Below are 11218 nucleotides of genomic sequence, written 5' to 3' on the forward strand. Positions count from 1 at the left end.
GTCCAGCAGCACTAGATGAACAGGGGCCCATCACCGGTTCAACAAGCTGAAGAGGAGGGGACCCTCACATATTTAAATTTAGATGAGCGCTATATAGGCCGCATGTATGGCGGATGGATATCGCGGTGCTGAATCATAAATAAAGTGGACGTCTCTTCTCCCCTCGTCTCCACTCCGGCACTTCAGCTTCTTCTCCGCATGAGACAGCAGCTGCAGCGGCTCAAAGGCCTCTTATTAATTGTCCTTTGTCATGCGTAATTGTCACATTTTCAATAGTGGCCGAGGCCTGACTCTCTGGAGTGGTCTTGTTTTTCCTGTGCATTAGAAGGTATAGAGCCTTAAATGTATGTTCCACAGTCTCTACATGATTTTATTCTTCTTCTTTTTGTTTTTATTTATTTCTTTATTGAGAAGAAACGTGAAGGAAACTTTTACTGAGTGTGACAGGAAGAGGAGAGAGAGTCATTCCTGGACAAACAGATCTACTGTCAAAATGAGTTTCAGCTCATTATAGTGGCTGGGAGAAAAAAGGAGGGGGGAGAGGGGGGGGGCGTGTCTTTCTCTAAACTGCAGTTTATTCTATTGTTAATCGCTTTAAATGCTGCATTGGTTTTTCACACCTGCAAGGGAACTCTAATTCGATTAATAGGAACTTCAATATATATTCATCAGATGGCTTTCCCTTCAGTGATATATGATGACCGGCGGGGTGTGAAAGGGGATCATTTATTCCCGCGCTGAATGGGTCTGTGTGGGACCAAAGACTTCACCTGCTTCCCCTCTCAATTAGGAATGTATCCCAAACTCTGACAGAAACGAGTTAAATTAGGCGTCAGCTAATTTCCAGTGGCCCCTCCTTCGTAATCCCTCCTCACAGTCTTTCCATTTGAGCATGCACCCCACCCCCACCCCCACCCCCCCTTTAATTCACCATAAGTTGAAAGGTTCAAATAGTGCCTAATGAAACAGTGACTAAATCGTCCTCTCTCCCTCGGAGGAACCCTGTAGCTGTCTCTCAAAGCTCTCTCAGCACACAGCCGTCGGGGGTCTCCGGCTAAATGCGAGTCCCAAGGCAGGACAATCTAACCTGTCAAAGCCTTTGCCCACTTCTATATATCCTTGTTCTGTGGTTTCAGGCAATAGCAGCATAATCAACCAACGTGGGACCGAAAACGCAATTAAACTCGCTTTGGACGAGCAAAAAATCTTTTGAAAAGCGACCATTAACGGACTATTGGCCGCTCCCCAGGGGCGTCATCGGGTCGCCTTTTGTGGGCAGATCTGAGGAGAAATTACAGCTACACTTTCATATAAACTCACCCCATCCATTTAGATTCAAACAGCTTATATCATGTAAATGGAGCCGCGCGACGCAACGTTTGTGACTTGAAAATCCTGCCGCTCTAACGGTGCGGTAATGACAGCTTGATAACGATAGCTGTCTCCTGATGTTGCGGCGGAGAAGCTGCAGAAAAACACAAACTGCTTCTGTGAAATTTACTGTCCTGTTGAGACAAATGAATCCAGGTGTTCAGACGTTTTTTAAGATATTTATTATATTTAAAGTCTATTAGATGTTTGATGTGTTTCCTGCTGATCAGTGAGCCGGGAGAAGTCATGTGTGAATAGCATTTGTATTTGCATATATTCCCAAATGCAATTTATTTCATTTGAATTTAATTATCTCAACTTTCATTGATGAAGAAATATTTTTTAAATTACTTTTTTTTTTTATAATTCTTATATTTGCAGTATTGGGTTTTTCATTGATGAACACATCATTGATCATAGTGAGTCAATACACGGACAAAGTCTCAGGTCAACTCCTCATGTTTATTACAATAAATACAGATATACATAGTTTACAAATTGTTGCGTGCAGGTTCCACACAGTTCGGCCTCTAGTGTTTCTACGGGCTGTCAACACCACACACACACACACACACACACACAACCTCACTGACAGTGATGGGATATCAGGCAGAACATGTAGGGGGGGGGGGGGACTCGATCAGCAGGTGAGAACATCAGCATCATGTTTCCAAATATTTCAATTCACATATTTTTTCCTTTAATTATTTTTTAACAGCAGAAGAACAACATTCAGCTCTCCTCAGACTTCATGCAGGAGATTTGTTTTTTTGTGGCTCAGACATTGCGTGATGCAATAACCCAAAACTGTAGCAGGGCAGAGTGCAGTGGGAACTGTGGGAATGGGGGGGGGGGTCGTGTTCCTCTCAGATGGGTGACACCTCTTTCTCTTCCGTAGCAGAGGCAGGAGACAGAGACTCCTCGTCCTCTGACCTTGAATAGTCTGTGTGAGCGCTTGTGCACTTGCACCCGCTGTGCGCGCTCCTCTGGGTGGCTTTGCCCTCCTTCTTGTGCTTCACGCGGCGGTTCTGAAACCAGATTTTCACCTGTTTCTCCGACAGGTTCAAATACGTGGCGATTTCGATTCTTCTGAGTCTCGACAGATACATGTTCGTGGAAAACTCCCGTTCAAGTTCCAGGAGCTGCGTGCTCGTGAAAGCCGTGCGCATCCTCTTGCCATTCTGTATGTGGCTGTTCTCAGAGGCGCCTGTTGGAGAGAAAAAATTCTTGATGTCAGACAGATAATTTCGTATCATCACTGAGAATCTAAACTCTGTCAAAGATGCAGGGAACATAAAGTATCGCGCGTAAACCAACGTGCGTAAAAGCCGAGCGGTGGCATCCACGCACCTGCCTCAAAGTGCAACACGAGATGTAAAGAGAAATCAAACAGGTGCCGAGCAGAGTGAGAGAGAAGCGAACAGGTGCTTACCAATAGAAAGACAGTGGTATCTCCTGGGGTCTGTGACGCTGAAGGTGGGCGTGCAGACAGGTGTGTGTCCCGGGTGAGCGAGTGCCGGAGACTGCTGGTGCGCTATCCTCTGACAGTACTGCGCCTCCGCTCCCGGAAACTGACTCTTCAGCATGGGAATGCCGCTGCGGGAAGAGTGGATGTGGGACGTGACGCACAGCGGGCAAACACAGAAAGTCCCGTTTTTCCTGGACGGGCACACCGGAGCCGTGACCGTCATGACGCTGGGAGAGTGCATGCTGATGGGAATGAGGAAGTCTTGTCCCGGGTGCTCAGCCGGTCCCGGCCGCACCGTGTCCTTGATTATTAAAGAGTCGACGTAGAAGGACCTGGACATGACTGCGCCGCTCAGAAGTGATGGCTCCGCGCGCAAGATGATGGCTGTTTCTCATCTGAACCCCTCGGGATCTCCAAAGGTGCTTATGTTTGATGGTTCAACAAAAGGGACCCCGAAGAGGGTTGGCCCTGCAGCGTCACCCACGTGCGCAGCCGGCGGTAAGGGTTTATACTGTCAGCGACCCAAACCACGTGACGTCTCCCCGGGCCTCCAATCACAACTTGCAGATTTTCTCTTTTTATCCCCGAATTTGGAAAAAAAAAAAAAAAAAAAGTCTCGGACACAAGAAAAAATAAAACCAGGCGCCGCTTTTATTCTGCTCAGATTCATTTCATTTAAAGTTCTGCAAATTATTCCAAAAGTTTAAACAAAGCCTCAAAGATCATAAATACTCGCGCTGCTGTAAAATTAGATTTAGTGCGTTAATTCGAAATGATCAATCTGAAACTGCACATTTCTAAAACATCATTTGGAAACAGTTGTTATTATATAAACTAACTTCATGAAACACACGAGATCAAGTATAAACCTGTTGGAGCAGCTGCAGTGAAAGTGGAACAGAAAGAAACTGATTTCTAACAGAATAATATCTTTTTAAGATCAGTGTGAATTGTCTGAATTTTTTAAATCATTGCACCACAAACCAAAGCTTCAGAATAAAATGAACTTTATCCAAAACTACTTTTATTCAAATTATTATTTTTATTTATTTTTTTATTTTTTTATTTTTTTTTGCAAATGCGATTGACTGAATTGTGCACGCGCGCGACCGTGAGCAGCCTCGCGGTCCTAATCACACTTTGAATCCGGTTGGTCCAGTTTTCACTTCCAGCAATTAAAGAATTATGAACCGATGACGAGTCTGGGCCGCGGTTATTCGATGGCGATTAGGATTCAATTAGAAAGTGTTTATAATGGCGGCTCTGTGCGGGGGTAAACAGGCAGCTATTTCAGAAATGCGGTAATCCCTCATCTTGTGACAATAATTAGCGGGTTTGATCCGCAGGCGGGTCACCGGCAGGTTTAGCTTCTGCTTTCATCTGCCAAGTAACGCCTCGGACCTTCAGACAGAGGCCGTCCGGCGGTGGGTTCATGCTGCAGCCGGTCCGGGTCCGACACCACACGCCGGTTCCTCCTCTGACCTCAGGAAACACGGAGAGGTGGAGGAACAGGCCTGAGGTGGAGCTGAAGGCTTCACCCTAACTGTCTCTCGTGCACTTTCCCTTTAAGATAAACCAACTTTCTGATTATTGAAGCAGCACATGAGAACAGCTGAAGCTTTAGTGAAACTCTCTGAGGGAATTAGAAAGTCTTTAAAATCCAACCACGGTGCAGATGAAACAAAACAAACATGTCTGTCACACTGACTGTAATTGCTATAATAACGTGAATCCAGCGCTTGACAAGGAAGACGCACAGAACTGTTATGGCACAGATAGTCTGAAACAAGAGAGAGAGAGAGAGAGGGAGAGAGAGGGAGCAAGCAAACCAAGCGGAATGATGCGTGGCGCGCGCCCTCATCACACCATGCGAGCTCCAATATTATTTTTCCATAATTCTGCACGATAAAATTTCATTGTCTATTAAGTAATCCCACAAATGAGATCCTTTATGAGGCTATAATGAGGCCTAATTGCCAGGACTAGTGGAGCCACGTGGAAGGATTTAGGAAGCATTAAGCCGGCGGGTACTGAGCACAGCCTGTTACCTAGCCACGACTTTCATAATTCAAGGAGAAAATTAGTCCATTTAAGGGAAAAATCCTTTGATTCCCTTTATTCTGCTCGAGGTGACAGGGCTGCAGTTTTTTTGTCTGCTTCGGTTAAGAGAGAAGCCGGTGCAATGGATGGATGGATGGATGGATAGATAGATAGATATAGGGCCCCACCTCCACCTCTCTCTTGCCTCTTCTTTATATTGCAGCGGTTACCCTCCACCATTCAACCCCCTTTTCAGATCAAGCTGATGGGTAATTAATCACTGGCCTATTCAATAACATGAAAATAACATTTAAATAGGGAATTTAAAAACAAGTTTTATAAAAAAAAAAATGAAAGTCTTCAGAGGCCGGTTTATTAACTTTATTCTCCTCAGTGGAAAAAGAAAATATCTAGTATGAGAGTCTGTGCAAGTGTGTGTGTGTGCGTGTGCGTGTGCGCGTCCAGCTCCTCCCAGTAGTAAAAAAAACACACAAACTTGTTAAAGTGCAGTGCTGAAGTTCCCCCCTCTCATTCACATCGCATCCCATGCCATATTATACCGTGAAGAAGTCCATTAAGGTTTTGTTGAACAAGCATCATTAACTTGTATCAACGCCTTTTTACAAACCTCGCATTGTTGTGCAGGGCCAGTCTGCGGCCCATCTTGGCCAATACAGTGGATGATTTGCCCCTTTATTAGTTACCAGGCAACAGATCCTGAATACCAAAACTCAAAGGAAACACTCTGGTCCTCCATATAGACCTCAGTGGCAATGGGGGAAAATGAACAATGATCCTGTGAACAACATAATGCCACGCAATGACTTTTCATTAACAATTATCTGGTTGATGTGAATAGCAGCTGCAGTGGCTTCTCTCCATCTCAGGGCGCAGGGGAGAGAAAGAGGCTCGCCGCTGAATAGTGTCCTGCAGGAGTTTATACGGGGGCTCGTGGTCTCCATGAATGTGGAATCTAATTTATATCTCGGTGAATAATTAGGTTTCTATGCAAAAATGAGTTGGAAATAATTACATCTTAAAGCGGCGTGACAGGTTCGGCTCAGAAACAAAGAGCAGCTCTCTCTCTCTCTTTAGTGTCTCGCGCCGGGAGTTTATGAGATTTTCAGTCCGAGCTGAGTTTAAGTTTCAGAGAGAAACTGTCTCATGAAGCGGCTTCACTCTCTATAAAAGCTTGTTGTTGCTGCAGAGATTTTCCCTGGAAATGTCTGTTTGTGTGATTGGGAGCAGACAACAGTGTCGAGGAGCGCGGCCCTCGGGCCTATAGAAAAGTAAAGTGACAGCTTCAGTGGAAGAAGAGGCTGCTGAACAAAGCCGGCAAAGGGCCCTGTCCTCGGCCTATAGAGACGTCCAGCACCGGGCTGCCTCTAATTAGGGAGACGCTTCTCAGTCTCACAGAGCCGCTCAGACGGGACACTCCAGGCTGAAGTGTGCCCCTGCGCCAACGAGTGCGTCTGGATGTCCACACTCAGCGCAGCGTGCGTGTGTGTGTGTGTGTGTGTGTGTGTGTGTGTGTGTGTGTGTGTTCTGTGGCGCACACAATTAACGAGTCTCAAAAATGAGATAAACACCGACTGATCACGGTTAACTTCCCAGAGAAACGTCTTTATTAAAGCTTATTGTCCGTCTGCCTCCTCTGTTGTTTCCAAGAGACTAAGCAGATGCCATTACAGAGGCAGCACACACACACACACACACACACACACACACACACACACACACACACACACACACACACACACACACACACGAGTCCTTATTTCAATCTTCTCTTGCTTCAGTTGTCAAATAGTCCTGAGTTTGAGTCCTTCTTGTATAATAGGAAGCCGCTGCCTTTGCAGAGCATCACTCTGCAGGAGTGATCAGCTGTGAGGACTCATTATTCTGCTCCTCACTGGTCTCCAGGAAGATCAAGCTGCAGTTCCATCTTCGTTAATGAGCGGCCTTTTAGCAGAATGATGTGTCTTCAGGGTGATGCCTTTAGACCAGGGGCGTCCAGAGTTCTTCTGGATTGGGGGCCAGATTTGATAATGTGAAAATACCTGGGGGCCCCGGCGTGTGAGAAGCAGCCGCTGGGTGNTCTCTCTTTTTCACTTGTATGCCACAGTAGAATATGAGGTGTAGTGGAAGTACACATGCAGGAACCGGGGGAGTGTGTGGTGACATGGCAACAACCGCATGCACACAAACACCCCACGACCACTCTCTTTGAACTCAAGTTCAATGGGGTGGGTGGGGGTGGGGGGGGTGGGGGTGTTGCTGGTATGAATTATCTTCTTGTCTTTTCACATTGAACTCTTTCATAACAGCGACTGTCTCTTTGCAGATGAGCTTTGTCCTTCAGTTGAAGGAGTATTGATCTTTCCCTCCTCCTGAAAAGCGGCGGCCCTCATCCTCCATCGACTTCTACTTCGTAGCTGTGGCCAAGTTTAAAGTCTGTTTTATGTCTCTGAGCTGTAGGAGTGTGGGCCACGATTGGCCCGCGGGCCGGACGTTGGACACACCTGCTTTAGACTTGCTGTGAAACCAACAGAAACATTTCAACCCTGGACAACAGTTCTTACTCACATTCCCAAACTAAAAGCTGCTGTATATGGATGGCACCAGATCGGCCCCTCCCTGGACCAAACCTGAAAGGTTGCCCCCCCCCAACCCCCACCCTCCCTCCCTCCCTCCCTCCCTCCTCCGCTCACCACAGAGAGATCCTGACTGCCCATGAAACCTAAATCAGGAAGTGTTTCAAAGAGTGAATGACAGGAGTCCCTCCACCCTGCGTACCCCGGCCGCTCTCTCCCTCCATCTAAAGGACGTGATATTGTAGCCTCTTTTTCTCTCTCTCTCTCTCCCCCCCCCTCGTTGAAAGGGGAAATCCCTGGGATTGAGCTTGTGTGCTGGAGCGGAAGCAGACTGGAATGTGTGTCCGGGCCGTGTCTTTTGTCGCCCGGCCGAGGCCGTGAATAGACGCGGGCCGCCGTCCCTCTGTCCTCTGTTTATCAGACTGTGAAGAAGCAAACAAACCAGAACGTCTCATCCGCACCTTCGTACCTGTCAATCACCGTTCGCCCGGATTCTTATTCTGCATTGAGTCTCTATCCGGTCAAACCCGGGAACCTGCAGCGTTTTACCTCTAATGAGCTCCGTCCTCCACACGGGACGGATCCTGACTTTTATTTTCTGTTTCTGGGTGCTCTGTCCTCAGATTAAATATTGATTTAGAGAAGTGTCACTCTGCCTCCACTCTGTCATTATGTTGATTCTCATTGTTGCCTGTTAGCGTCTCTCGGGCGGCTCGTCGCTCCGGCCTCGTCCCAGCTTCCCGCTGCGCCTCTCACAAACAGACAATCTCTTTTTCTTAATTGAGACGATGTCCACACTTTCCTGTCTATTATGCAAATATTGGAAGATATGCAGAAGTTTAAAGGTTCGACCCCGGCTGCACTCTGGGCCTTATTCTGCTCATTTGGACAATGAGCAGCTCATGGATCTGATTCCTCCCCTGTCTCCGTCTCCAGCGTCCTTACAGCTGTTGGCGTTTCAGTTTTCATTTATATTCATTCTCTGTTCTGTAATTGAAATCCTCTGAGCATTGCACACACAGTTCCTTCCTGTCAGGGCATGTGATCCTTCTGTCACTCAGGGAGGATTATCAGATTTCTATATGTTAATGTGCAGCAGGCAGCCGCAGACAGTCATTTACTGTCTTTTCATGAGGAGAGAACCTGCCGTGTTTTTGTGTGTTTCTGAGACAGAAGCTTCGAAACCTGGAGGAGAAAAGTTTCACACAAACTGCTGCGACGCTTCACGTTCAGGTAAAGATTATGTGGGATGCAGTCCTTTCAAAGTAAAGGTAACTGAACATGCACAAGGAGTTTTTCTGTGAAGACGTGATTTTATAGAAAAGAGTGAAACGCCTCTGTTTTCTCAGGCTGTCAGTGTTGAATCTCAAATCAGAGGAAGCTTCACAGCAGAGGACGTCTTCACAACCGCCACATTTCATAGTTTTATTTTAGGCATCGATCGAGGGAATCACAAGGTTTAATAGCAGAGAAACTCCTCAAGTGATTTAAGCCCAGCAGAGCTGGTTATACAACAGGCAGCTTATTGTGTGGTGGGTACTTTGGGGCATCACATGAACTGGCTGGGGCTGTTGGTGGGCGGCAGCTGCATCCAACCCCCCAGGTCTGTGAGTCATCGCCGGGCGAAGCAGCGGCTCAGAGGTCTGGTACCTTTTACCTGCGTGTGATGATATTTACATGTTAGAAGGTGATTCACTTTAACGATTTTCATCCTGTTTCTAATCAGTTTGAATTTTCTTCTTTTTCAGAGAACATGTAAAATAAAAGCTCGTGCTGCGAGATCACGTGTAGAGTGTGAGAGATATTCCTTCTCTCCACCGGACTGATGTGTTGAAGAGGCGAATCTGTTAGAAATAAAAGAATAAATAAATACAAATCTGTATGTTGGAAAATGAAATCAAATGAAACTGTTTGAGTGAAAATATGAATAAAATCTAAAGAAGTCTGAAGCTTCACGTCAGTCAGAGTGTAAATATGTTAAAATGATAATAAATGTAGAGTTTTTGTTTTTAGATCCTTTTCTGTTATTTTCATTTTTAATCTTATTTATTTCAGACTTGATTGATTACTGGACTGATTTGCTTTTTCTTTCACAATAACAGGTTAATTCAATTCTAATTAAAGAACAACAAGCCTTTTAAAATATACTCTGAATAAAATAAATACATTTTTAATTTAGCGTTCATTGATTTTTGAAATAAGGAGCTCCGTCCTTTTTCACATGACCATGTTTCATGGCACATTTTGATTTCACAAAGTATCAAAAGCTCAGCAGTCGAGAGCAGCTGAAGATTGAACCTTTAACTCCAGTTTATCTTTCTTTATTTTGCTCATATAAAAATAGATTTAGTTCCTTCAGGTTTTACCACTAATCATCACATTCAGTGTCGCTCAACAGTTTGAACACACCTTCTAATTCAATGGTTTTTCTTTATTATTTTCTATATTAGAAACTTACATCATCAAAACTATGAAATAACACATGGAATTATGTAGCAAACAAAATAAAGTGTTTTAGATTTTAGATTCTTTAAATCACCTGAGATGAGATCAATACTGTGCAAAGCTGTCGTCAAAGTGACTGACAGTTTATAAATCTAAAGAATCTAAAATATAGATAGATGGATACTTTATTTATCCCCTTGGGGAAATTCATGTGTCCATTAGCTCGTTGTCAATATGAAATTGTTGTTGCATTTTGTTTTGTTTTAAAAACACTTTTTTGTTTACTACATAATTTGATGTTATTTCGTAGTTGTGATGTCTTCAGTTCTTCAATGTAGAAAATAAAATAAAGAAAAATACAGAAAAACCCATGAAAGAATAAGTGTGTCCAAACTTTGGACTGGAACTGTTTATTATTTGTGTTTATGATTTCAGATTAAATTTAAATAAAATAAAAATAAGCAAAATGATTAAAGGTTATTATCATATACAGATATATTTCTACATGTGTATGAAGATAATTCAGACTCAGCCAGCTGCAGTTAAACAGCCAGTTAAACAGCAGCCTCTCCCCTGCGCTGCACTGCTGAATATAAATACTGAAAATACATGTTCAGTAGCTTTGTCACTCAGCACGTCATGTAATAATCTTTTTAAACCAGCCGGACATAGAGCTGCTGGACATAGAGCTGCTGCGTCGTCCTGGTGTTTCTCTCTCTGCAAGTGAATCAGTTTATAGAAAGTGAAGGAGTGTTTTTGCTTCACACCGTCTGCGCTGGGCTTCCTTTTCAGCGTCATCTAGACGGAGGAGGTCAGGGCCAAGAGCTCCTGTCTGCACCGTCCCAGCTCTGTGCCCGCCAGATAAATGGAGAGGGGTGTTTGTGAGCCGTCTGAGCTTTGTGTTTGCACAGAGTCACAACTTTGTATGGGGTCGAGGGGGAGCTCGGGGCAGCTACTGAGATTTGTATGCAGACTACATCGCTGAGCCGCCCCCCTGGTCCACTCTGTGTCCTCTCACCTGCCTGTTGCAGTAAATCATAGAGCTATCAAGTGAAGCGTGTTGATGGGCCTGCACGTGCAAGAGCTTTACTGCACCTGTCGTGTGCGTGCGTGTGTGTGTGTGTGTGTGTGTGTGTGTGTGTGTGTGTGTGTGTGTAATGAAGAAGTAAAGAAAGGTCTTTGCACATGTTTTATCTTTTTCTATGGATGTTTACTTCTCTCTGTGTGATTCTTCTCGCAGGCCTGGGGGTCGGCGATAAGAGAGTTTTGGAGATCTGCCTAATGGTTTGGTAAATGTGTG

At 45.0% G+C, this 11218-nt stretch overlaps 1 protein-coding gene across 1 annotated transcript; it reads right to left on the reverse strand.

Moving 5' to 3' along the window:
* Positions 1 to 2237: 2237 nt before the first annotated feature.
* Positions 2238 to 3179, reverse strand: gsx2 (GS homeobox 2). The gene is made up of 2 exons (XM_022751514.1): positions 2804 to 3179; positions 2238 to 2578 (listed from the first exon to the last, which is right to left on the reverse strand). Exons 1-2 carry the CDS (start codon positions 3177 to 3179, stop codon positions 2238 to 2240), a joined length of 717 nt encoding a protein of 238 aa, XP_022607235.1.
* Between the last annotated feature and the right edge of the window lie 8039 nt (positions 3180 to 11218).

The sequence above is a fragment of the Seriola dumerili genome, unplaced genomic scaffold (genome assembly GCF_002260705.1).
Source record: "Seriola dumerili isolate Sdu_G_001 unplaced genomic scaffold, Sdu_1.0 BDQW01000155.1, whole genome shotgun sequence".
Classification (NCBI taxonomy): Eukaryota; Metazoa; Chordata; class Actinopteri; order Carangiformes; family Carangidae; genus Seriola; species Seriola dumerili.

Coding starts and splice junctions, on each gene's coding strand:
- gsx2 (XM_022751514.1), bottom strand. CDS start 3,179: ATGTCCAGGTCCTTCTACGTCGACTCTTTAATAATCAAGGACACGGTG. Junction 2,579..2,803: donor ATACCACTGTCTTTCTATTG/GTAAGCACCTGT, acceptor TCTCTCCAACAG/GCGCCTCTGAGAACAGCCAC.